The sequence below is a fragment of the Falco naumanni genome, chromosome 1, assembly GCF_017639655.2.
Source record: "Falco naumanni isolate bFalNau1 chromosome 1, bFalNau1.pat, whole genome shotgun sequence".
Classification (NCBI taxonomy): Eukaryota; Metazoa; Chordata; class Aves; order Falconiformes; family Falconidae; genus Falco; species Falco naumanni.
Window position 1 is genome coordinate 17,590,359 of NC_054054.1, and position 26,860 is coordinate 17,617,218.

The window sequence follows — 26,860 nt, forward strand, 5'->3', positions numbered from 1 at the left end:
CTGTTCTGTGAGTCTGAAAAAAAGAGCACGTGACAATAACTACTCAGAAATACCAATGCCCTGCTGCTATGCCTGTTGCTTAAAACAAAAAAATCGCAAGAGGCTTCCATAAGCGTTGTTAGGAAAGAGTAAAATAAGGGAGAGTTAAAATCAAAGACAAAAATAAGTAAAATGCTAGCAAGATCTCAAAACACAAAGCAGCAAAAAGCAGAAGCATAGCAAGCTTTATTCCATGACTTACCCTGACCACGTATGTGAGCAGTTAAGATGGAAATAACAGTTAAGGTCACACTACAAACCATACTCAACTAGGAACAGCTCCTGCTGCCTGATTTTCCTCTCTCCACACAGAAAGCCATAATCCCCTCCAAATCTTTCCTTGTGCCAGAACAAGGACACTAACTCTTTGTTTTCAATCTGCTCTACAGGACTCTCTCTCAAATTGCAATTCCTGTTGCTTTCTTGTGTTCTGAGTACTGTTCTTGCTTTTGGAAACTTGGTAAGTATTGAATAAGAAACTAAACAGGCATCCAAAGCAGGAAATGTTAACATTGTGAACTGGAAATCACATGCTTTTAAAGTTACACAGCAGCCTTAAAAATCCTCATGTTGTGACAGGCCTAAACTTAAGTTATTACCATCCTAGATTCTCAACTTATTAGGCCCTCCTTAGACTGTAACGAAAAAAAAAATACTGTAAGCACTAGTAACGAGCTCATACCCAGCCCAACAATGGGTCCCATATTTTCTCTGTGAGCTATTTCAGCTGACAGGATTACAGACATTGAAGACTAGGAAGTTCCCTTTGCAGAACTGTCTTTGCTTTCTAACAGGAAAAGAAAAAAATCAAAACAAAACTATAGTACTTAATTTTTTATTTTAAGAAATACAAGCAGAAGGGATTATACCTCACTCTAAAAGAAAATTCATTCTTTTTCTACAGGATAGCAGTACTGAAAGCTCCGGTTCTGACAGTATGGAGAACGTAAGTCTTTATAAATTAGTGTAATCTCACTAGTTCTAACATTTGTATTTAACTGTGGATTTTGGTACTGAACAGGAAAAAAAGACACAAGATGACTTTCTTTTCAACAGCAACCACAAGTGCCCCTTGAAGAGATTGGTCGCATCCTTAGATGCCTGTACCACAGGCGGATGTGCTGGTTAATCAAGTCCAAGTCTCAGGTAATTAACTGTTTGGTAGTATAATGGGACGTAAGACTGTAGGAAGCTCTAGCCGGCCAAGGAGCACACTGTTGGGGATATCAAGAGAGCAGCTTCTGAATGACAAACTACCACAGAAGGTTGCTGGGGAGGGATGCTATTAATCTTTGCAGCTCAAGGAGAATAATCCACTTTGCTTTTTACTTAGCAGACATGTATTCTATGGGACAACTGTGGGTTTTTTAATACAAAACACCTCAATTTGTAATCTCTTTGCAAGCTGAGGAAACTTCCTCAAAATTCTGCTGCTGTTTCTTAAATATTCTGAGTATTTGTCTGGGTATCCTAGTCCTTAGGGATAGATGGTCTCTTAGGCATTTTTTTTAAAGTATTTCAGAGTAAGTTAAGAGACATAATGTAGGGCTGAAAAATAACACTTTCCCACACACCTAACTTGCATCAATGTACAAGCTAACATCACCCATATAAAGAAGTTGACCAATTTCGAGATGTGCCAAACAAAAACAAATGCCGCTACATTTGCTTACTTACAAACTTTCAAAACTGTAATTATGCAACAAATTTCAGGATACAAGTAAGCATCAAAACCTGTTTAGTAAGGTACTGGGCTACACATAAAGTAGAGTGCATTATGTATAGCACGCGAAGATCAAATTCCAACTGAAAACTGTCTGACCAGAAAGCTGTCCTAAAAACACGACAATCAAAAAAACATATAGCCAAGTCCACTTTGCCTGTAAAAAAAAAAAAAAAAAAAAAAAAAAAGGCTTTAACAAAGGACGGGGGAGAACTGAAAAGATACTTTATAGAAATTTTTGCTTTCCAGGAATAATACACTGGTTATGGGAAACCGTGCAGTTTTTCCATCTCATTGAGTATGGTACTTTCAAAATTGAAATTATTTTCTCCTATTTTCATCTTTAGTGCTGTACATTATGTTAAGCACTTCATATGTAAACGGTAACGTTCAAGAAAAAAAATCATGCTACTTTGACAAGTCACAGTACAGTCACCCTTGTTCTCAGGCATGACGAGCTGCACATTCATCTCCCATGAACTTAAGAAGGGTCTGCTCTTGCAGTCATTATTTCAAAACCCAGCTAACCAGGGGCCTTCTCTGCACAACATATTAACTGCACATTTAAGTAATTTAACTGCTATTAATTCTAACCTACTACTAATTCTAACCTTCCATTCTCTTCTTACTCTGCAGATAATAGTATGAACATCTCCTGCAGAACACTGTTGCTTCTAGATAATCTTCCTTCCCACCTTTTGTCTCACTAGTGCACTGGAAACTGAGGGTAACAAGCAAGTCCCATTTCACATGCCCACCTCTGAAGCCAGTGTCAGTTACAGTGCACAGCTCTCTCAAACCTTGTCTGATTACTTGTTAAGCTTGAATAAATGCTGAGCATTTAATTTCTTAGCTGTCTTCATCTTTTCTTAAGAAAAAATATACCCCAAAATAGGATTATTTCAGTGATCCTGTTTCCAAAGACCAGGAGTAGAAAGGGAAAGGAATTCCTGAAGCTGGCAACATCTTTTGTCCATTCCAAGTTTCATTGGTTCTCTCAGGTCTTGATCTGGCCCTACTATATATTACCCAGTCTCCGTACTATGCTGAAGACAGATTAATCAAAATAATTTCTGCCTAAGCCACCACTAGATCTTACGTACAATTTGAAGAAAGTTTGTGTAAACCAAGTCTATGGAAGCTTCTACTGCAACAGAAAGCATTTATGCTGTTTTATTAATACCACAGAATAAATCAAATGTGGAGGAAGAGGTGAATTGGATTGGAAAGAAAAGTTAGTAACTCTTAGCATTACCTTTCGTTTTGAAAGGAACACACTAGTAACTCTACGAGACTCTCAGGGTTCCCTTTATAAATGCACGTCTTCCCCAGATTCAGCTAACTGGGACACAGGGGTGGTGTTGAAAAGGAGCAAGCCCTAAAATCATTCATTAGTTAAGCAGGATGTGGCCAACAGTCTCAATAATGCATGAGCATGTCACAGCCCTGTCACACAAGGTAATTCCAGACCATGACATTTATCACCACCCTGCTTCAACACACAGCTCAAAATTCATTAAGATCCCTTTCCAAGTCTCAGCCACAACTTTCAGCTGTTACTGTCACCAACTCTTGACATTACTACACAATTAACAGCAATTACACCTTGATTAAAAACACAGGGAGAAATGTCAGCAGCTGTTGTGCAGCTCTTGTTAGCAGCATGAATGCACAGAAGGTCCACATCAGCCTGCTGACTGCAAATTATGCACATTACCTAAACTGCAAAAAAACCCCCCAACCCATAATTTACAAGGTAATACTTTAATGCTGCTCTTTCCAGTGATCCTGTTTATGGCACAGTCTCCCCAACAGCTGTACTGCCATAAGCAGTGGGAAGAAAGGAACCTCAAAATCCAGCTCCCAAAATCAGTCACCAAGTTACATCCTCCAACAGTTATCTTTTTAGATACAGGCACTGTCAGACATTCAGTGTGAATACTGTAAATTAGAAAGCAATTAAATGTGAAAACTACTCTCTCAATAGAAAAACACTGAAAAGACATATTAAGCGAAACAACTTAGAAAAGAAACTTCACTTTATTATGCAGCACTTAAGTCATCATTCAGGTTATCATCCTACAAGTCTCACTCACATCCCTTAAGGATTTATACTCCTGACAAGAAATCAGTGCAAAAATACAGAGCTGAAGTGAGCAGCCTCTGAACCACAACCAGTCAGAATTCCAGGGTTGTCATGCAAATCTGCAGATACTATGAAACAGCTGCAAATAATGAAGACAAAGCAAAACAAGGTAACAGCTCCACATTCATCTCATTTCTCACTAAGAAATCAAAAGCAGCAATCTGAAGTGTCTGAGAAAGCCTCTATTTGTCAGTGCCAAGCATTTCTGCCAGCTGAATTTCAAAGAATTTCCACTGAAAAGGACAACGTCATCAGTTTCAAAGCTGGAAAATGTATTCTCCCCTCGGTGTCTGTTGGTTCCTCATTTACATCACTCACAGCACTCAGGACCAGGATCTTCACTCCAGTGGGCTCCCCATTTCTCAGTCACAAGCTTAATGAAGTAGCTATGACTTGCATACAACTTGAGCTTCTCACTGATATCAACCCACTTCACTACTCCAGCATCATCACCTGCTTCCAGAGGCAAGTTATCCATTGTCTCACCTGTTCACAAAACAAGAGTTAGGACATGCTATTGCATCTTCTCTCCTGCTTTTCCTTCTTATATCTGATCAGTTCCACCCTTCCACATGGCTCCTTCACAGGCAGCAACCTTCAACTGCTTCTCAGAGAGAAGCCAATTAGGTTCCTCACTGATTCTGTGCCAGAAACCTTTTTCATACTCGCAATATTTTAAGGCAAATCTGAGTGGCAGAAGTGGTGTTAACTTCTAGGTTACCATCAGCAGCCTGACAAGTTACAAGAAATCATTATGACAGCATGTACTCACTACTGCAAGTTCAGCCAATCCCTCTAGCTTGATTTTTGTTTGTTTCGCTAACATTTGACTGCTTCCTTTCTCAGGTACTCTTCTACAGGACAAACCAAATTCTAAAACTTTATATAAACTTAGAAAACCAGAATAATTAAAATTTTACTCAAGGCTCTAAAATAAGAAATAGCACTTAAAGAGGCATGCAGAAAAGCTTCTGAATTGCTCTTTGAAGTTTCTTACTCTGTTTCCAAAAACAGTCCCAGGACTTCACAGACAAACAACAGAAGAAATGCTTTTATAAGTACTACAAAATATATAATAGAAACAAAGACCAAAGGAACAGTATCGTCACTGTTTCTGGAGGCTGATAAATCAAGAACATGTGACAAGTGAAGCATCACCACTGGTATCTACTACCCAAAACAAAGGGGAAATGTTCATGTCAGAGTCTTCATGTAATGATGTCTCTGACACAAACAAGTTAGAGACACCTAATTAGACTGACTTACCTTAAAGGTGAGATATGAGAACCCAAAATAACAGATCAATCTAAGAACTACCAATGTATGCCCATTCCTACTGGGTTACAGAAATAAAGTGAGGTCCAACAATTAATCTGGCAGAATAATCAGGATAAAATGTCTCAGAGCAATTACAACACCGGAACAATAAATGCAGTGAAAATCTGCCAGCAGCAACGCTCCTGAAGCACACACTAGCTACTAAAGGAAAAATAACAAAGGAAACTGACTAACCTTCCACCCCAAACTCATTAAAAAGGGAAATTAAGCCAACTCAAGAAATATAGTGACACAAATTGTCCAATATTCTATCTCCATACAAAGACACATGGTCCATAGCTTAGAACTAGCTAGCGAATAAGTTTTCAGGCAAAGCCATAAATTTCTTATTTCAAGACTGATGGAAACCAAAAAGGACTACCTGTCATGGCTGAACATCTTTGGAGACAAGAAACCCTCACACCTATTGGTTTAAGTCCAATATTTTACACCTGACTTGCATGCTCCCCCAATTTCAGTCAGTCTCAGCCCAACACATATCCCAATTTCAAACCCACATACAGAGCAAAAGCCAACGAAGAGCACACGTGGAGATACCCACCGGTTTCATCATGATAGTTCACAGCCTCTGTCTCCATCCAGGCATTATCAGTGTTACGAGGATCATCCACATAACCTCTGTACACCTAAGGCCCCAAACAAACCAAAACAAGCTCAGTGTCACAACAGACAAGGTGGAATCAATAAGATTTTTTTTTTCTTTCCCTCTGGTACATTTGCCATTAAGAGTTTTCAAAAGTCTCTTCCATCTCCTACACCATGAAAACCCAAGCATCACAGCTTACTTTCATTTGAGCTACACTTTTTCAAGTTCCACACAGCTGAGAGTTACATGCATAGCTCAAGAGGCTATCACAAGAGAGACAGAGCTCACCACAAAGTGTTCCTGGCTGAACAGCCTGTGGAGTTGCTTCTCCAATTCTGCTCTCTCCTCAGGTGATTTCTGCAAGGAGTTCAAGGCCTCCTCCCCAAATTCTCGCTTCAGGGTAGCACTAATCTTCTCCCCTGGGTCCACCATCCCCTTGGGAGGCAGAGAAAGAAAAAAAGATGATTATCCCTCAGATTCCTCTTCTTTTTACTGTCCTTTGGCTCTTTATATATTGCATCCACCTGCATCGTACCCTGGACATGAGAGAAATTTTACATTTAGTTGTAAAAGCAAACATACACATCCTTCAAAACCTGCAATGAATTAAATTGTGCCTGCATTGAGCAAAAGGTATGGTCAGAATTAAATATGAATACCACCTTGCAATGCAGAAACAGCAGAAGGCATACCAGGTGATGCTTCGGCAAAGCTAATTCAAGGAGCATTTCTCCTCACCTCTGCAATATGAGGTCGTTCCTTAAAAAGCATGCTTTTAACACATGCACACCAGTTATTGCCTCATGGCTTTACCAAGCGGGGAAATGTCTACCGTCTCCAGAGCTTTGCTCTTACCCCTGGAATGGCCCACTCTCCACAGTCTCTCCTCTTGATAGCTACAAACTGTAAGATGTTTTTGCCAGTAACTGGATGAGCAATTTTATTGCCACTTCCATCCCTCTTCCACCTGCAGCAAACGACAAACAAGAACATTCTTTGCTACTTCTTCACACAAGGCCCTGAGAAGCAGCAAGGTCACCTGTAGGGGCGGTGGGGGGAAGCAAGCAGCAAAAGAACAGTCGGAGGGGAGGCTGGAGGGCACAGCACCAGCGGGTGCTGTCCGGCACAATCACAACCAAGGGCAAAGCACCGAGTTAGCTTTGCACACCTCTACCAACCTTCCTCAGCCAGAGGGGCAGAAACCACCCCAGAGGCACATTTCTGTAGCCACACTGACAGCAGCCGCTCCTTTGACAGCCACATCCAGCACATCCCACCAGGTGCAACACTCACAGAGCTGCACTTGTGCCTATCCATGAAGATAAGCATGCCTTCTGCTAGAACAGAACATGCATTCAGGCTGCAATACCTCTGACCCACGCACTCAGCACAGGGCCACAAACACCCATCATTGCCTTCAGTAAAGAATTAAGAACCATGTATAGTTAAAGCAAAAAGCTATCTCAACAAAGACAAAATAAAAACAACTTGTCTTTTACTTTCAAGGAACCAGCTCCGTAGCATTGGCAGCCTTCTGAAAGAGGGAAGTAAAATGGATTAGGGTGATTTTCACAATGGTTCTACCTTCAGCATGGCACTTCCTCGCTTGCACCTTTGGTAACTATACAATCTTTTCTGAATTTCTTTGTGCAAAACAGTTAACATGTATGCACAGACTCGGCTGGCAAAAGCACCATGAAAACAGAGCATACACTCACAAAAAAAGAGAAGCCTAATCCCACCTCCTCCTGCAAGATACTAGGCCAAGTTAGTATTTCTTACAGAAGCAGGCACACTGCTTTTTTCCCCACTGTTGACTCATTACAACAGAAAAACCTACTCCTGCAATCCAACGTGTCTCATCTAAGGCCTTTTGGCATATTAGTTATACAGTAGCACAGTACCACCTAATCCTGTCAATTTTTACATTCATTAAAGATGATTATTTGTATAATGTATTTCTGCTGAATTATGCTTCCTGGGTTAGTTTTTAAAAAATCTGTTTCCTCAGCATTTCAGAAGCTATTGCTTGACATAAGCAGTGAGTCCTTACTCTTCTCCACAGACAAAGACTAAAAAATTATGAAATTCATGTTCCACATGTCTATCTCCTTTCAGACATCCATATCTGAAGGGGCTTACACATTCAGAAATACACACAAAAGGCCTGCGGAAAGTATTAGCCTGTCCAGAGATGCACAGAAAAAGCAAAATGCATGGGTTTTTTTACTCTACTGCAGGGCACTTTTCAGCCACCTGTCCCTTACCTAGTTACAACAGGATCAGCAGCATGGTTTGGTCCCCAGCGCCCTAACAATCCTCTGCCTGTGAGGCCAGTCCTTCCTGCTGGATTTCTGAAATAAGTAGCACAGTACATTAAGCATTTTTACTTCCCCACATTCAAAAGACATTCCAAGTATTCTAAAAAAGCAGCTTCAAAGCAGCTTAAATAACAACAAATAGCAGCAACATACATCTGGTGCTACCATGTGCTTTAAAGAGCAAGAGAGCAAAGCATGCTTTTCTTCTTCATCAATGTCTTTTTGTGTTTGAAAGTACAGGAAAAGGAATATAAAAAATGGCTTTGTCATTTCCCAGATCTTGTCATGTGATACTCCTGATCAAGTGTTACTCTCACTGTGCACACATGCTTGTCTGGAAATTGAATCTAGTTTCCAAGACCATAGATGCACAGAGCATTCAATTACGGACAAAAGGCAGAAAAAAAAGATTAATTTTAGATAAGATTACCCATCTGGACTATGTCAGGATTTGTCAGTGGAAGGAAACGCCCTTCCACTCGACCACAGCACACAAATGGTACAAAAGTTTCAGAACCCAACAACTGGTCAAACTGTGGAAACAAGTAATTCAACAGACTGTTACTAACAGTTAGACCTCCTCTGTTCTCCAGTGTCACCACAATCCTGTTGTGGTAGTACTGGCTAACCTTTTACTGCCTCTCTGCCACAACCTTCTTCCAGGAAGAACTCTCTGGCCCTGAGGTCTCATTTTTCCTTTCTCTAGGGGACACTACCTTGATTTTGTTCTAGCAGACACCATGTATCAAAACCGATAGACCTGTAAGAGCTCCAAAACTACATCCCTGAAATGAATATGCAAACGAAAAAAACCACTCACCGGGGCCTCCCGTTTTCAACCACATACAAACCATTCAGACTCTTCCTTTCCACTTCTCCATCTCTCTCATTGAATTTGGGAGAAAAACCTTTATCACTGCATGGGAAAGAATAATTTAATATAGTTAAGTTATAAAACGCAGAACACCCCTCTGCCCTACAAAAGCTTGAAGGCCAACCACCAGACTGGCAATACCCACCTGACCAACAAGCAGTTTTCACCAGAACTTAAGCTAAATGCCCTCCTTTTCCTATAGGAAGCTATAAAGTCTCAACCTCTACCAATGACAGTCTCCCTGTACTTAGTTCTGCAGACATAAGCACATCCCTCTAAAGTATTTAACATTGCATCTCTCTAGATTTTTATTTAGCCAAAGTGTTTCAAAGGTGTTATTGTTAAGGTTAGAATCATAGAATTGTTTAGATTTGAAAAGACCTTTAAGATCATAAAGTCCAACTGTTAACCCAGCACTGCCAAGTCCACCACTAAACCATGTCCCTGAGCACCACATCTACACATCTTTTAAACATCTCCAGGGATGACTACTCCACCACCTCCCCAGGCAACCTGGTCCAATGCCTGACAACCCTTTTGGTGGAGACATTTTTTCTAATATCCGATTTAAACCTCCCCTGGCACAACTCAAGGCTGTTTCCTCTTGTTTTATTCCTTGTTACTTGGGAAAAGAGACCAACCCCCACCTGCTTATAAGCTCCTTTCAGGTAGTTGTAGAGAGTAATAAGGCATCCCCTGAGCCTCCTTTTCTCCAGGCTAAACACCCCGGCTCCCTCAGCCGCCCCTCACAACACTTGTGCCCCAGCCCCTTCCCCAGCCCCGCTGCCCGTCTCTGGACACGCTCCAGCCCCTCAGTGTCCCTCCTGCAGCGAGGGGCCCAAACCTGAACACAGGATTCCAGGGGCGGCCTCACCAGTGCCCAGTGCAGGGGGACGGTCACTGCCCTGGTCCCGCTGGCCACGCTGTTGCTGACACAAGCCGGGATGCTGCTGGCCCTCCTGGCCACCTGGGCACGGTGCTGGCTCCTGCCCAGCCGGCTGCCCACTGGCACCCCCAGGCCCTTTCCCCCCAGGCACTTCCCAGCCGCTCTGCCCCAGCCTGGAGCGCTGCGTGGGGCCGGTGTGACCCCAGGGCAGGACCCGGCACTCGGCCCTGTGGAACCTCATACAAGTGGCCTGGGCCCACGGATCCAGCCTGCCCAGACCCCTCTGCAGAGCCTCCTGCCCTCCAGCAGATCAGCACCCCTGCCCAGCCGGGTGTTGGCTGCAGACTCGCTGAGGGGGCACTCGATCCCCTCGCCCAGATCACAGACAGAGACACGAACCGGGACCGGCCCCAGCGCTGAGCCCTGGGGAACACCACGTGTGCCCGGCCGCCAGCTGGATGTGGCTCCATTCCCCACCCCCCTTTGGGCTCGGCCAGCCAGCCAGCCTGCCAGCCTTTTACCCAGCCCGGAGCGCACACCTACAGGCCGCGAGCAGCCGGTTTCCCCAGGAGATGCTGTGGGACACGGTGTCAAAGGCTTTACTGAAGTCCAGGTAGACAGCACCCACAGCCTTCCCCTCATCCACTGAGTGGGTCACCTTGTCACAGAAAAGAGATCAGTTTCATCAAGCAGGACCTGCCCTTCATACAACCCTGCTGGCTGGGCCTGATCACCTGGCTGTCCTGCACATGCCCATGTGATGGCACTCAAGATGACCTGCTCCATAACCTTCCACAACACAAAGGTCAGGCTGACAGGCCTGTAGTGCCAGATCCTCCTTCTGACTGTTCTTGTAGATGGGCATCACATTTGCTAAATTCCAGTCTTCTGGGACCTCCCGTTAGCCAGGACAAAGGAGATATTAAGCACCTCAGCCTTTTCCTCATCTTTTGCCACTATGTTTGCCCCCACATCCAATAAAGGGCAGAGATTCTCCTTAGCCCTCCCTCTGTTGCTAATGTATTTATAGAAACACTTTTTGTCTTCTACTGCAGTATCCAGATTAAACTCTAGCTGGGCTTTCCCCTTCCAATTTTGTTCCTGCATAACCTCACAACATCCTTGTGTTCCTGCATAATCCTCAAAACAACCTCCAGAGTTGCCTACCCCTTCTTCCAAAAGTGGTAAACTCTCTTCCCCCCCTCCCACCCCCGAATTCCAGCCCAAGCTCTCTGTTCAGCCAGGTGGGTCTTCTTCCCTGCCAGCTCATATTTCAGCACATGTGGACACAGCCTGCTCCTGCACCTTTAAGATTTCCTTCTTGAAGAATGCCTAGCCTTTCTGGACTCCTTGACCGTTCAGGACTTCCTCCCAATGGACTCTGTCAACCAGCCTCCCAAGCAGGGCAAAGTCTGCCCTCTGGAAATCCAAGGTAGCGGTTCTGCTGACCCCCGTCCTTCTCCAAGAACTGAAAACTATCATTTTGTGATCACTATGCTCAAGACTGCCTCCAAACACCACATCACCCACAAGTCCTTGTCTGTTCACAACAGGTCCGGTGGGGCACCTTCCCTAGCTGACTCACTGACCAGCTATGTCAGGGAGTTATCTTCCAAACGCTCCCAGAACCTCCTAGACTGTTTCCTCTGTGCTATTTCCAGCAGACATCTGAGAAGTTGAAGTCCCCCTCAAGAACAAGGATTAGTGATCCTGAGACTTCTCCCAGCTGCTTGTACGATGTTCCATCTGCCTCTTCATCCTGGTTGGGTGGTCTGTAACAGACTCCCAGCATGATACATCTACCTTGTTGGCCTTCCTCCTGATTCATACCCATAAACACTCAACCCTATCTTCATCATTAAGCTCTAGATAATCCAAACTCTCCCTAACCCATGGGGCTACCCCACTGCCTCTCCTTCCTTGCCTGTCCCTTCTTAAGATTTTATAGCCACCCATTGCAGCACTTCAGTCATGCCAGTCATCCCACCACGTTTCTGTGATGTCAGTTTCTATGTCAGTTTTCCTGCTGCACAATGGTTTCCAGCTCCTCCTGTTTGTTGCCTGTGCTGTGTGCACTGGTGTAGATGCACTTTGGCTAGTTAGAGAACATAGCAAGATGTTATCCACTGAGAAAATGAAAAAAAGATTTTACTAATTAAAAAAATTGAGCAGAAATGTTTATTACATATGATTTTTCAAAATTTCCAGCTAATAATCACAGATTTTCAAGATTAGCTTAATGCCAACCTCCTACGTCCACCTCTGAAAACTGGTAGAGAAGCAGCTGTCTACATAAGCTTATTTCCTTTTCCAAAAGCAATTCCTCTCAAACCATCACAGATTTCAAACTACTGACTAGCTTCTACCACACATAATTAATTTAGGAAGTTACACTAATACCTAAAACATTACTCTGCATTTTCAAGCACTACCAACACCTACTAAAAGATTACCTGACACTTTTCCAACTATCCCTTGGCAAAACATCAGCCACCCTACAGAGCCTGAAGAGCAGTGTGCCTTGCAATTGGCAGAATACTAAATCAAATTAGGAGCAAGTCGAAGCACATGTTCACACAGCAACGGGAAACAAAGAAGGCAAGGCTGAAACCTCAAGTGCCACTGTCTTCTGATCTTTCTACATAGATGTGCATACACAGGAATCACCATTTCACATTATCACAAGTTATACTGGATGCATGCATCTTTCTCACCAAGAAGCATAATACAGCATTCCTCGAGAGGAGAATATACACACAGAATCAATTAAAAAAATACACGTTCACAGAAAGTAATCATGCATTCAACCTGTCACATTTCCTGGGTCAGAGTGCTCAAGTACTAAACTTCCACCTTAATTCTTTTCTCATCTTGCATTCAATCCATGGACAAGTAGATTATGAAAACGTTCTGCCAAATTCTTAGAGAATTAGATTTTTACTTAGCTCACAACACAGAGAAGCAGCGCTACACAGCATCAACAGCTGTCCATTATTCAAATTAACACTACTCTTATCTCAATCACCAGCTCAGTAAAATTATGTGTCAAAGACCTTCACAGCTATCCCAAACAATTCAGTTCCCTAACCAGCATTCTTCTAGGTCTTGAATTTCACATGTCACTGTCTCACTTAAACTGATGATCTTATTAACTCAGCTGATCACTGTTTTCTGCTTCCATGTTCACAGGAGAAAAGAGCCACAATTTTCACTCACTTGATTTGGGGATCTGCCCAACTGGGTCCAGCCAAAACAGACATCGCAGTGTACTCCACAGGATTATAATCTTTCCACTCAACCAACCAGCCCACTTTATCTTTAGGAACTTGGCTACGCTCAACATGCGATCCTGGGTACGGCGAGGTAAGAGCTTTGCTGTGGTAGAACTTAACATTATAACTGTTGAACATGTTAACAGGTTGAAGATGAGCCCAACAGTTCGCAGACGAGTTACTGAAAGAAAAAAAAGAAAAAAAGCACCTCATTCATTGGGCTTCAACCCTGTCATTTAATCCCAGATCTTCACAGTACACTATAGCAAGCAGAACAGAACACAAAACATCGCTCAGTACTACATCATTGCTTCTTTCAGACATCATGCAAATGTATACCGGGTCAACAAATTCTGAATTTTATCTTCAGCTTCTTGAAGCAGAAGAGTATTCTGCTAGACACACATGAAGATTTCATAGCCTGAGTGACAAGCTGAGAACTAAAACTGCCATTCTGTACTGTGTGGAACACTGACCAGTTGTTAATCACATACAAGGAACACCTCAGAGATATTTACCATAAATGCAGCAGAAAGGCCTGCTTGAGTATTAAATCTCAGTGCGGGCATTTCATCAACAAATCAGCCCAGCCTTACAAGAGTCCTGCTTCCACATCCAGTGGTAACGCAAGTAAAAACAAGAATCAAGATACCCAAATGCCTGAGGAACACAGCTCCACAAGTTGCTGTGATCAACAACATATTATTTTGTACAATACTGAGCAGGATAACACATACCTTTTTCTTCAATTTCTAAGAAGGCCAGAACTATCAGACTAGTTAAAAGTAAATAAAAAAATACTCGACATCTTTAGTATTTTATTTTGCCATGGGTTTCAAAGAGCTGAAAAACTAGTCAACCATCAAATATTTAACAGCAGATTGGGTTAAAGCACCTGATCACCAGCTCTTAAAAACTCTAGAAAGATTTCCTTCAACGCACAAGGTGGCCTTCCTGTACTTTTTTTTTTTAAAACTATTACAAAAATCAAGAGTATTCACTCTAGAAAAGATGCTCAAAGCTCAGTAAGGGACTGTAAGCTACAAGGGTATTCTAGAAACAAGATATTTATCAGCTCTTAGTGAAAACCTTTTTTTTTTGTAAACAGTAAGGAGTCACTTCAAGCATACAAGGAAATACATCTCTGCAAAAATACAACCAGGTTTTAATAACATCTGAGCAAGATGATGACGGGACCAATCAAAAAAGCAACTCATACACTATTAACCCTGTTATTTGAATATAGATGTGAATATTGGATTATAACTAGCAGAACAGACCAGGCTTTTTAAAAAACACTGGTTCCAGTTCTAAATTTCTCATTCATGCTATTAAATCTTCAGGTCCCTCTAGGGGGCTGGGTTCATCTTCAAGCTGAAGTTGAGAATGCCTTGGTCACAGTTACAGCATGCGTGTTCAGCCACGTGCACTGCTGGGGTGATGCTCTCAAGAGCACATCACCTCACAGATCACCTGAGGCTCATAACATCTTTAACAGAAGAGGGAGAAAGGCCGCACCTGATAGGTGCCAACCTCCACATGCAGGTCAGTGTTACACCGCTCTTCTGGTTTTGAAAAAGCCCATCAGTCCAGTTTTAAAGACTGATGGTTGTTCCTGTCATGTCCCAAAGGGACAAGCTCAGCTATGCAGCACATCCCACCCCAAGCCCCCGGGTGGCAAAACAGCCCTGAGGCCTTGGCCCAGCAACGAGGCGGCCCCTTGAGAGCGGGACAGCACCGCAACGGGACCGAAAGCCAGCAAAGCCCCCAGCTCAGGAACGCTCCGCGGCTGAGGAGCGCCAGCCCCAGCCTGGCAGGGCACGGTACCTGAGGGGAGAGCGGCACCGTTGAGCGCATCGGGCAGGCCGGGCGGTCAGCGCAACAGCGAGAGAAAGCACGGCGGCTGCCCTCGTGAAACCGAGTGACGCTGACACCGAGGGAAACATCGACGCCACCACCGGCCCCGCCTCGGCTCCACGGGGCTGGGCCCGGGCACAGGCCTCCGGTGCGGGCGCCGGACCCCCCGCCTGGGCAGGGCAGCCCGCTCCGAGCCGCCCCAGGCCAGGCCAGGCCAGGCCAGGCCAGGGAGCCCGCCAGCCCCCTCCCAGCGTACCCCTGCCCAGCCCAGCCCCGCCGCCCGCCCCACTGCCCGCCCAATAACCGCCGCCGCCGCCCGTACAACCTCGCCCCTCATCGGCCGGGCCGCCGCCAATCGCGAGCGACGCCAGCCCGCCGGCTTGTCCCCGCCCATGGACGCGCGCCTCACCAAACGCCGCGCTCTCATTGGCTGCGGCGGCGCAGGGCGTGCAGCCGGCTGTTGCGCTCGAGTCGCTGCGCGGTGTCGGCGATCGCGGCGGCCGCCTCTCACGGGAGCCTGTGCCCGGCCGGGGCCGGGCGGGAGGGGCCGGTGCCCGCCGGGGGCGGGGCCTCTGACTGACGGGGCGGGCAGCGCAGGGCTCGGCGGGCGGCGGGCGCCCCCTGGCGGCGGCGGAGGGACGCGCAGCCCTACTGCGCACGGCCGGGCCCCCGCGGGCACGGCGCTGAGCCCCGCACCACCGCCCGCACGGGCCCGCCCCGCTCCCGCCCCGGGCCGCGGCGCTGCCTCCGCCGCTGCTGGGTCCGGCTCAGTGCGGCGGGCAAAGGGTACTCGGAGGCACGATGAATCCGTTACTGGGCCTTCTCCTGTTCCTGGCTACGCTCGTCTACTCCTACCTGGAGGCTTTCGTGAAGCTCTTCGTCCCCGCCAGGAGAAAGTCCGTCCGCGGGGAGCTCGTGCTCGTCACGGGCGCCGGCCACGGCGTGGGGAGAGCGACGGCGCTCGAGTTCGCCCGGCGCCACAGCCGGCTGGTGCTGTGGGACATCAACAAGGTAACGGCGCCGCTCCTGGCCCGGCCGGGGCCGCGGGGCTGCCAGCAGCGCACCCCGGGACCCGCATCCGCACCCGCCGCCACCGGCTCCCGCTCCGGGGTTTGGCCCCGCTTGCGCCGGGGGGTGCGGGGCGCCGGGGCCCGCCGCCACCCCGGGCAGCCGCGGGGGGACGCGGTGCCCGGCCGCTCGGAGCCGGAGCCCGCGGGACCCGCAGGGAGGCGGGCACCCCCGCTCGCCCCTCCGGGCACGGCCGCGCCGCGCACCTGCCGGGCGGTGCTGCCGGCGCCGCTGCGCTGAGCCGGGGCCGAGCCCGCTGCGGGCGGGCGCAGGCACCCTGGGGACGGCTCCGCCGTGAACGTTTACACCGGCCCAGACTCCGCGTTTCGGCTGAACTGGCTGGAACGCCACAAGGGCCGGGCACGTGGCGTGGTCAGGTGCAAACACGCAGAGAATGTCGCGCAGCAGGTGGCAGTGGCTGCGCGGAGGGGTGCGTGGCTGGGAGCAGGGCGCAGCAAAGGTGCCTGGCACGGTGGCCCACAAACTCCGGAGGGGTTCATCGTGTCATCCTGAAGCTGCAAAAAAACCGAACGCACCACAAACAAAAAAAACCCAAGAGACTACTAGCATAAGGGGATGCGCAAATAGGGAGGATATTGTGTAATATTTTCAGTGTCTATTCATCCTACCCATTACAATTAAAATCAGACTTTGTGTATATGTGTGGTCATGTACCATGTCCATCTTCATAAATGGTGCCAGGTTACATGGTATTAGACTCCCAGTGTGTAAAGGGCTGCTGCTGAGTGTTGTCTGTGTTCGCTAGAATGGAGGAAGAAGGAAAAAAGAATAGTGAGTGGGTGGGCTTTGCTGCTGGGAAATAGATTGTAAGGATAAAAAATAAGCAGGCATTGAAATACATTGCCCAGGGATGCAGTGGCTCCTGAAGTTTTTAAGAACAATTTAGATTATGATAGAAGGTCAGAAACAGCATGATCCTCTTGATCCTGCTTTGAAGCAGAAAGATGGGCTTACTGTTTTTTTAACTGTAATATAAAAGATGGACATTGCCACATGCTTTTCACACTACTGGTCACATCCAACACAAGCTCCAAAATGTTTAGTCAAATGATGAAATGCCTACACGCTAAATGTGGCTGTATGAAAATAGCACCTTTGTATTTGGACAGTTTCCTCTCACAGGAACAATGCTCAGATCCAAAATATGAACTGATGCAACAATTCACACATGTTACTGAGGGAAAAAAAACCCTGCCTTTGTTTCCAGGGAGCAGTGCTTGGGCTCTGGCATTCATCTGGGAATCACAAGCCTTCACTGAGACTGGCAATGTCCACAAATGCATTTCAGTAAAGCATGTCCTCCATATCTATCAAAAGCTGTTCTGGTAAGAAATGCCTCTCAGTTGTGCACTTTGGAGCACACCTCTCGTCTCACACCCAGTCTGTGAATACAGCAACGCACAGGCCCACTTTTTGTATCTTGGGGAGGGGGGTGGGGGGGTGTCAGCTGGGCCTGTGGTTTATGAGCCCGGTTTATAGTCACGATGTGCGCCTGCTGGCTGTGAAGTCACCAAGTGCGCCCTTTCAGCAGCCGAGCTACGAGTGCTTCACCAAGGCAAACTCACTCTCGTTGCCACATTCCCTTTCTGACAGTCACTCTACACGGGTCCAAATTTAAGGTTGGAAAACTGGTCCTCCCACGGACCCTGGCTACAGCACTTTCCCTGGGTAGCCAGGAACTATCCAGGGGCTTGGCAGCCGCTAGGCAATCCAGACAAATCCATAGCCTCTAACTGGTCTGCTGTGGTGCCCGAGCAGCAACACGCGGGCAGGGTACAGTTGCACACACGTGTCTTTCTTTTCTGCCTCGTACAGCATGGCGTTGAGGACACGGCAGCAGAATGTGAAAGGCTGGGAGCCACTGTTCAAGCCTTTGTGGTGGACTGCAGCAAAAGGGAGGAAATCTACAGCGCTGCAGAGAAGGTAGGGGAGCAGGGGCACGTCCAAAGGCTTACCCAGAGCTGCTTGATTTTCAGAAAAGTCAGGAAAACAAGAAAAGAGGTCTTGTATGCAAACCGTGCCAGCCCTTGTAATCTTCCCATTTCTTGCGGCTTTCTGTACAAAGAGTGAAGTAACACTTTGAGATTGCAGGCCGTCTCATCCTCTTGTGAGGCTCTGGCGTATTGCACCTCATTGCAGAGTTTGCTCCTTAGACTTCCAGCCCCTGAAGAAACTTCTGCCTTCTAGTTTCTTGAACAGCACGCAGGCAACACTGGGGACCTATGAAACACTTCACTGTCGAGGATATGGCCCAGCTGGTTCAGAACAGTCTGCCTGTCCATAGTCCCAGCTGTGAGTACACAGAGCATACTGTGCCTGTGGGCAATGCCTGGAAGGCTACAAATACCAACAGTAATTAAGGGACAAGCATCAGCTCTAAACCAGGTGTCATGGTACCACTGCACAGTACCTACCACGTTGGGAAACGTGGTGCAATCTTACTCTCTCTCTCCCTAAAAGAAATGACACTAAGGGTTAAATTAATTGTCATTTGTCTTCCTCAGCCTTGCATGTTTTTGACAGTGAATGACCTGCACATTTCTGGGTTCTTTTCTGTCCAAAAGGTGAAAAAGGACATTGGGGATGTCTCCATCCTCGTGAATAACGCTGGTGTGATCACAACTGCCGACCTGCTCTCGACTCAGGACCACCAGATTGAAAGAATGTTTGAAGTCAACATTCTTGCTCACATGTGGGTAAGGGCCACTACCAGCTTCCTATCTATAGTTTTTTGGGAGCGTTGTTCAGGAGGCACATTTAGACTCTTTTCAGCTACCAGTGAATTACAAAAGCATCTTTCGGAAGCGTATAGCACAGGGGCACCCAGCTAGACTGACTGTTGGGAAACTTGACTAACCTCCTGCTGCTCTGAGCCCGGCCCAGTGTTTTCATTCTCTCTTTTCTCTGTGTGAGCCACCCGGCGACGGCCTCATCTGCAGCAGCATGGGTTGGTCTCTGTCAGAGGTGTGTTAGGGTTCCTCTTTGCATCAGGTGGTTTGGGCACCTGCAGCTGAGCTCCGAGATCCTGCAGGTGGAAGGTACACAGCTGAAAAATACAAAGCAATGTTTTTATCAGCTGACCTGCACAAAGGGCAGCCAGCACATGGCCCAAATGGCCAGTAAGCTGCAGGGCACAGCCAGGCCTGGACTCTCCCTGACTGCACCCAGCAGCCAGGCTCATCTCCCCGAGTGCTCCTCCCTGCGCGGTTTGTACCTTGCTGTGTCACCACCTTCCCTCCCGGGTCCTCAGCATGCCCACAGCTGACCCCTGAGGTAGGGCACATGCCCACAGGGGTTACAGAGTGGGACAGTTTCAGCCCTTAAGGACTCCTTGTTTGTGGCAAAGAAAAGAGAAGCTACAGGTTGGCAAGTGTTGTATTCGCTGTGCTGGGGTGAGACACTGGCAGCATTGCTGCTGACACCTGAAACCTAGAAAGCAGCCTAGGAAAGATGTGCAAATCAGCTCCTGTTTATAGCAGAGTTCCTGAAACATTCCGGCTTGGAAAACAGGTTCCCAGTTGTGCCAGCTGAACGGAGAACAGGTGTCTCTGTGGCTGTCAGAATCAGAGGTGCTGTGCAGCACATAGCATTAGCATTAGTTGCTTTCTTAATCATAGTCAGGGTCGGTGCTGAATATGCCTAACAAAACATTGTTCTTTTCCACCTTTCCCTGCCCCCCCCTGCATTTTTGCCTCTTGGCTTAAATGACTTTCAAGACCACGAGAGCTTTTCTGCCAGCCATGATGAACAACAACCATGGTCACATTGTCACGGTGGCTTCGGCAGCAGGTCATTTTGTGACTTCTTTCATGGTGGCTTATTGGTAAGTGATTTTAAAATCAGCTCTCTTCATGTTATTTTTAATTGCGTCTTCCCCATCAGTAAGCACAGCGCACCCCAAACCATCTTGCCACTGGGTATGGTATGTCCAAAGACCCTGCTGAGGAGGAAGGAAGCACACCAGCCAGCACTTAAGGATGCCTGGAGGTTCTGCCCGATTTGCTCATTAGGTCTGACTGAATCAGGAGCAATCGTGTAGGAACAGTCATGAGACACACCAGCTAATGAAAGCTTCTCCTTTTTTCCCTCCCTCACCGATGCAGACTTTTGCTTAGCAAAAAAGGTATCCTCTTCCCTTCTCCTTCTTGGAAAGCAGTGCTCCTGTGAGTTCTTGTAGTGTTGTGAAGTAAAACCCTAGTACGTAGATTTTGACCTTTCTGCTGTTGTGGCTGTGACGGTAGTGTACAGAAATGCTTCTGCCATCATGACCTAAGGTTAATTTCTGACTCTAAAATTACCTGCCAGAAGGTAGAAGACGTAATTATACTGTGTTGTGAGCAACCTCACTGATGGAACTGAGAGGTCAATAGAGGTCGATACGCGGCCTGTTTCTACTAGAAGCACTTGAGTCCTGATGCGTGAACAGAAACACTGTTAGACTGCACAGCAATTCTGCGTGCCACCTAGAGCAGCTCCAGGCAGAGCAATCTTCTCCTGGGAATACGCATTCTTACAGAGTCACTCACCATTTGCAATGGGAGAGCTCCTGAGCCCGGGATTTTACTGGGATTACACTGTCCAAATCAATAGCAGTCAATACACCGATCCTCTGGCTCTGCTTTCTTTTGGAGCTGGCTTATACTGCTGGCCTGCACTAATTTCTGTGGCAGTATGTTCCTCAATTTTTGCACATGTAATACTTTGTTCCATTTCAAAACTCACACGCGACTGTCACAAGATGCTCCTGTGTGGTACAAGAAGCAGTAGAGGGTTGTTCTCTATTTCTGCTCTGCCCATCCTTCTGAAGTGTACAGACTCTGGGTGCGTTCCTTCTGAGAATCTTCTCACATGGGAAAATGGGCAAGTCCATAGATTGATGCACATTAGCTATCATTTTCTAAGAATTCCTGACATTTGTCTTGTCTGTTCACCACTGAGGCAACTTCTTCTGAAAGATGCCCACTCTGCATTCCAGAACTACTTCCCCAAGCAGCAGTATCTAATGCAGCACTACCCTCTGGCACAGGGAAAGTTAGAACTATCCCCTGCCCTGTCTGTCCGCTGGATTACATTTTCCTGCCTCCTATTTGCAGTTGTAGAAAGCTAGAAATAGTATTTCTGCCTTCTCAATTGTGCTTTTTCCTTCCCGCAGTTCAAGCAAGTTTGCTGCAGTTGGATTTCATAAGGCTCTGACAGAGGAGCTGTCTACCCTGGGAAAGGATGGAATCAAAACTACATGTCTTTGTCCCGTTTTTATAAACACGGGCTTTGTCAAAAACCCCAGTACAAGGTAACTACCAGAACTCTGCCTCCCTGTCCTTCCTTCTCTGCATCAAGGCACTACATATTAGCCCCAGCTGTAGACCTTGCTTTCCAGCTGACTGTATGAAGCTGGAGATAAACGTTTGTATAGCACCAGCTAAGGAAAATGTGCGCTGCCAGTTCACATGCATAACGGTTGCATTTGAATTACCTGAGTTTGTGCGTATTTGAAGCACTCTACATTAGCTAGTACTGCCCCTGTTGTACCGCTGTAGCTCTTACACGTATGTGTTCTTGTCTAGGCTTGGAAAGATTCTGGAGGTTGACGAAGTTGTAGAGGCCCTGATGGAAGGAATACTGACCAACCAGAAAATGGTTTTTGTCCCATCACAACTAAACATTGCTTTACTTTCTGAAATGTAAGTAGTAAAAGAAAAAAAAAAAAAAAAGGTGGGTGGGAAGACACGTATTAATGCTAAGTACCTGAGTATGTAAGTATCTAACTTTTAACATCTGATTCAAGATTAAGTTATTTTATGCATTTTGCAGCCATGGTAGTGAAAGATAATGGTTTGGCAGCATAGCAAAACCCTGGCATGACAGCCAGAAAGCAGTTCACCTTCAACGCTATCCCGTATTTTTTTTATTACCTTCAGCATTATATACAGACATACCTCTGAAATATTTTAGTATGAGAGTAACACGTAACAAGGTAATGAAACAGCAGTGGTTCTTTATAATGGCAACAGCAGACACCGTACACAAAGATTTTTTTGAGCCCTCTCATAGATACTTGTGATCCACTTTCTACAGCTAATGATATTCACCTGCTCTGCAGGCTGATACGGAGGGAGTGAGAGAACAAGAGAACACTTTTTTTTTTTTCACAATGCCATTTCCCTTTTGCCTGCAAACAACGCTTTCTCTGAAACAGCAGCCTCAGAGAAGTTCCAGACAGAGCTGAGGACCTGCTGCTAATTAGTGTTTGTTTCTTCATGTCAACGCCAAAGACTGAGGTCACAGAGGCTGGGAAAATTGCTTTAAGTGGGCTCTATTGCTTCTCTCTGCCACATAAAGCAAGATTTGTGCTCTCACGTGTATTTAATATCCAGGGAGACTGCTCTGCTGAGGAGACATGTTTACCAGAGCTCAGGTTCCAAACCTGTAATTCACATCAGAACAACTAAATTAATTTTTCTGTTAACTTCCACAGTATCTCATGAAACACTTGGTAATTTCTTGTTTGCAAAACCTGACACCAGACAGTGGGAAAAAGCTTTTAAGTCTTTTAGCATCTCCAAGAGCTCCACGCTGACAGTGCAAGTCTGCAGAAGCATAGACAAGTCAAACCTAAAGCTGTCAAAGCCCTTACTTGACATTTTTCTTAATGTGGGGCAGGGGTACCTAACAAACATGACTCATAAGATAAGAAATCCTAGTAAAGGAAACTGCACCTCAGTTGTAACATCTCATCCTTCCATAGGCCTGCTGCTTTTCAGAGTATAAACCCCTCAATACATACCTGTCCCTGTTCAATATCAAACCTACCTAGATCCTGCAACAATATTGCAACCCCAATACTGCGCAGTAGATACCTATACCTGGCCTTGGAACTGTCATAAAAGGAAATGGGTGGGACTGGAATTAAACTAGAAAGAGACTGATGAGGGCTACACATTCTCTGGAAATAATGGCCAGGTTAAGGCTTTGTCTCAGTCTTTGTGCGTGCATGCATTCTGCTCCCAGACCAGCTCTTCCCTCACCTGCAGTGCCACTTTCCCTGTAATTTAAGTTCCTTATGCCAGATTTAATTTCACATTATTATCTCTTTCAGGTTGTTTCCAGAACGTGCCCTGGATCTTCTGAAAAAGATGACCAATGCCAAGTTTGATGCAGTTGTTGGGCAGAGAAGCACCCAGTGAAAAGCAAAACTTGACTCTCATTTCCTAGTGGCATGAGTGAAACCCAAATATGTGCTGAGCGTAGCTCAGCTGGTTTGATTCAGAGCAGAACTAAGACAGATGCTTCCAGGCCATTTCCAAGCACAGCTAAGGGTTTATCCCGCACCTGCAGTAGGGACATACCTGCGTAACATGAAGTGTTAATAAAGCAGAGATGCAGCTCTAGAAGTCTGAAGGGCTGCTTTGGCTGTGTGTGTTGCATCGCCTCGATCTCCAAGTGCTGAGGCAGGTGGGGATTCTCTCAAAGCCCATCTCTGAGACAGCACCACTGTCTACTTGAGCACAAAGGGATTGCCTGCAACTATGTTCGTATGGCCTCATCCCTGAGCAAAAGCATCTTGGAGGAAGCAATTTATAGAGGAGGTGGGTGGCCTGTTTCACCTCAATTCACCTTTTTAAATTTTAAAAAATGTGCTCTAATGAACGTTCAAGAGTTTCATGTGCTTTGTAGCGAGTACCTGAAATAATACAGCCTCGTTTGTAGCGCAATACCCAATTACACTGATTATCAATTATGCATTTACACCATCAGCATTCCTTATTCCAAATAAATACAGTTCTTTAACCCAAAGGTGTCTCTCAACAATGAAAGTGGCAACCAGGTCCAAGGAAGGACAGTGGAGCAGGTGCCACAATGGTGAAGGGGTCAGGCAGAATCTGCCGACAGCCAGGCCAGGCCGCAGGGACGAGGCAGGTCCCCGGTCACACCGGCAAACCACATCGGGATCAGTGAGGCACAGGGCCAGGCATGGCACGCCGGCAGCGCAGCCCGTGCGGGTGGCAGGTGGCCAGGGGGCAGACAGTGCATGGGGGAAGGTTCCACCTGAGCCACCTCACAGCTGCTCATCACAAGCTGGCAGCCTGCTCTGACAGGGCCCACCCCGACCAGCAGGTTAGGCCCCCAAAGGTCTTTGGGCTGTGGTACAAGAGAACAGCACCTGGTGACACACGGGTCAAAGACCCCTTCAGAGCACAGATTATCTTTCCACCTACTTGTGCAACGCCTGACTGTGCCAGGCCCTTGCTGGCTCACAGCCACGTGAGGGAGGCCTCAACATGCTGCTGGAAACGGGTGGCTTCCAGCAGAATCCATCCCACTCACCTGAGCATTTCATGTTGTTCTGTAAACTGAGGTTCTTCAAAAAAGGGAAAGCCTTCTTAGGTGGCAACAGGTAGGAGTTCATGCTGCTGGCAGTCCAGACGGCACAAAAATGGTTCCTTTGTGCACATGAAACAGGACATTCAGGTGTGTCAATGCACAAGTTCCCAGCTTGGGATCTTCTGCTTCTCAGTGCAAAGATTCCTGTAGCCAAGATAGGAAAAGAAAGAAGGGGTTTGCAAAATTCAGGGCATTAAAAGAATTATTTAAAGCTATTAAAGAGTATTAGAAATGTTTTTTTATTTAAATCCAAGACCCTCCAAACCCCAAGACATTTGAGAAGCATGCTGAGAGTCCTGAAGTATAAAGGAGGCCAATCTGGATGCATGTTCAGTAACTTATTTTGTAAATCTGTTTTGCCTGCCTCAGAGGCATCCACCGAATCCAAGAACAGTGATTTAAAATCTTGTGTCGAATTACGTTCTTTTTTTTGTCGCTGCTTCTGTTTGAGCTCATGTTCAGCTCCTGCTAAGAGGACAGGCCCGTCACAACTCAGAGCCTCCTCTCCACATTGACTGAGACTGCAAGTTGTCTGCTTGGCATAAAGAAACAGACACAAAAGGAAGGATTTAAGCCTTCTCCTCCTGAACACCAGTGACAGAATTGAATCACCAAGCCTCCCAGGCTCCTCAGTTCTCTTTCTGACCACAATAGAGAACTGAAGCTCATCCCAAAGTCTGGTCATTATGGGTGCCTAGCAGGAGCCAATGCAAGCAAGCTTCACATAGGCACCTACATCTAAGGACCAAATTTGAAAAGCAATACTTCACACCCTGGCTTAGGACACATCATGAGCCAGGTTAGTGATTCCAGCCTCATGCTCTGCCTCCCTCTGAGGCATCTCTTGGAGTCGGTGCTTCCCCACCTCATGCATCTTGGCCACGGCACTGACTGGAGCCCTGTGCCAGGAAAATAACAGCACCGCTGAGCTGTGTAATTAGGGTCTGGCCCAAACACTGATGTGTTAATTAAGAACAGAATTAAGTTTAGAGAAAATTAGGAAGTGCTTAGCTCTGAATGTCTTCACTGCAGTCAACCCAGTCTCCTGCATACAAGATGAGTAACAGGGCAGCCAAAGCACCAGGACAAAAATATCCTTTTCAACAACTCTGATCTTAACTGGAGACTGATTAGAACATCAGAGGACAGATGTTCATGCTTCACTCTTCCCCTAGCAGCTCACAAATATCCTTAAGTAAAGTTATGAACATGAGCTGGATATATCCAGTTTTCTAACTGAAAGCAAAGGAATAAGCTCAGAAATCCTTTTCAAATAAAACCATGCAGTTATATCTTTATTGCTGAATGAATCACCTAAAACTATTTTCTCCATTTCCTATAAGCACCCCTGTTTGGGTTAAGGTTTGGCATGCTCCATTACGCAGACCCATGTCCAAGTGTGAGTTGTGCATTTTAGATTTAATTAGATAAGGATGATCCAATTCACACAGTCAATGCCATTTTCCAAAGGACCTGAGGAAACTAAACATCTGTAGCATAAGATGGAAGGCCTGGCTACGGATAACTAATTACAAGACAGAAAAAGAGGGAACAGCCAGCGAAGAGTTCACCTGTGGAATCCCACGAGTTGAAAGGACATGTGCCATTTGGCTTTGGTCAAGTGACCTGGGGGAGGAAGGTAAGTGACAAAGTCTGCTGACAACACACAGGTAAGGTATTCAAAGGAAGGAAGGAAGGACAGACGGACAGACTTGCACTCACCATGAAGAAAACTGCCCAAGGACCTCATGAGACTGAGCAACTGGGCGGTCACACAGCAGGATTCGAGACAGAATTACAATACAGAGTTAAAGGGAGCCTCAAGGTGGTTTTGCCAGTAACTGGATGAGCAATTTTATTGCCACTTCCATCCCTCTTCCACCTGCAGCAAACGACAAACAAGAACATTCTTTGCTACTTCTTCACACAAGGCCCTGAGAAACAGCAAGGTCACCTGTAGGGGCGGTGGGGGGAAGCAAGCAGCAAAAGAACAGTTGGAGGGGAGGCTGGAGGGCACGGCACCAGCGGGTGCTGTCCGGCACGATCACAACCAAGGGCAAAGCACCGAGTTAGCTTTGCACACCTCTACCAACCTTCCTCAGCCAGAGGGGCAGAAACCACCCCAGAGGCGCATTTCTGTAGCCACACTGACAGCAGCCGCTCCTTTGACAGCCACATCCAGCACATCCCACCAGCTGCGGCTCGGCACGTTGCGGCCCCTCTCAGCGCCGCCACCCCGAACCGCCGCCGCCGCCGCCGCCCGTACAACCTCGCCCCTCATCGGCCGGGCCGCCGCCAAACGCGAGCGACGCCAGCCCGCCGGCTTGTCCCCGCCCGTGGACACGCC

The 26,860-nt window shown here is 46.6% G+C and overlaps 2 protein-coding genes and 1 long non-coding RNA gene across 8 annotated transcripts; 2 read left to right on the forward strand and 1 right to left on the reverse strand.

Moving 5' to 3' along the window:
* Positions 1-256: 256 nt before the first annotated feature.
* LOC121083124 lies at positions 257-1,922 on the forward strand. Its single transcript, XR_005826242.1, has 3 exons — positions 257-499; positions 944-985; positions 1,096-1,922. It is a non-coding gene; the product is annotated as an uncharacterized LOC121083124 (long non-coding RNA).
* A 1,861-nt stretch (positions 1,923-3,783) lies between these two features.
* Positions 3,784-26,753, reverse strand: NUDT9 (nudix hydrolase 9). 6 transcript variants are annotated; one of them, XM_040583053.1, is made up of 11 exons: positions 26,706-26,753; positions 26,236-26,395; positions 24,457-24,657; positions 18,989-19,177; positions 13,130-13,366; positions 8,974-9,069; positions 8,100-8,186; positions 6,688-6,799; positions 6,121-6,267; positions 5,788-5,872; positions 3,784-4,394 (listed from the first exon to the last, which is right to left on the reverse strand). In XM_040583053.1, the coding sequence occupies exons 4-11, from the start codon at positions 19,021-19,023 to the stop codon at positions 4,219-4,221; spliced, it is 975 nt and encodes a 324-aa protein (XP_040438987.1). In that variant the 5' UTR covers positions 19,024-19,177; positions 24,457-24,657; positions 26,236-26,395; positions 26,706-26,753; the 3' UTR covers positions 3,784-4,218. The 6 variants fall into 6 exon arrangements, with proteins under 6 accessions (XP_040438987.1, XP_040438980.1, XP_040438996.1 ...); XM_040583046.1 differs by having other exon boundaries at positions 26,607-26,729; XM_040583062.1 differs by lacking the exons at positions 24,457-24,657; positions 26,236-26,395; positions 26,706-26,753 and adding an exon at positions 21,605-21,689.
* On the forward strand, positions 15,829-23,925 carry LOC121083114 (estradiol 17-beta-dehydrogenase 11-like). Its single transcript, XM_040583088.1, has 7 exons — positions 15,829-16,053; positions 17,947-18,054; positions 18,696-18,827; positions 19,848-19,954; positions 21,284-21,421; positions 21,696-21,812; positions 23,228-23,925. The coding sequence occupies exons 1-7, from the start codon at positions 15,844-15,846 to the stop codon at positions 23,313-23,315; spliced, it is 900 nt and encodes a 299-aa protein (XP_040439022.1). The 5' UTR covers positions 15,829-15,843; the 3' UTR covers positions 23,316-23,925.
* Positions 26,754-26,860: the final 107 nt, after the last annotated feature.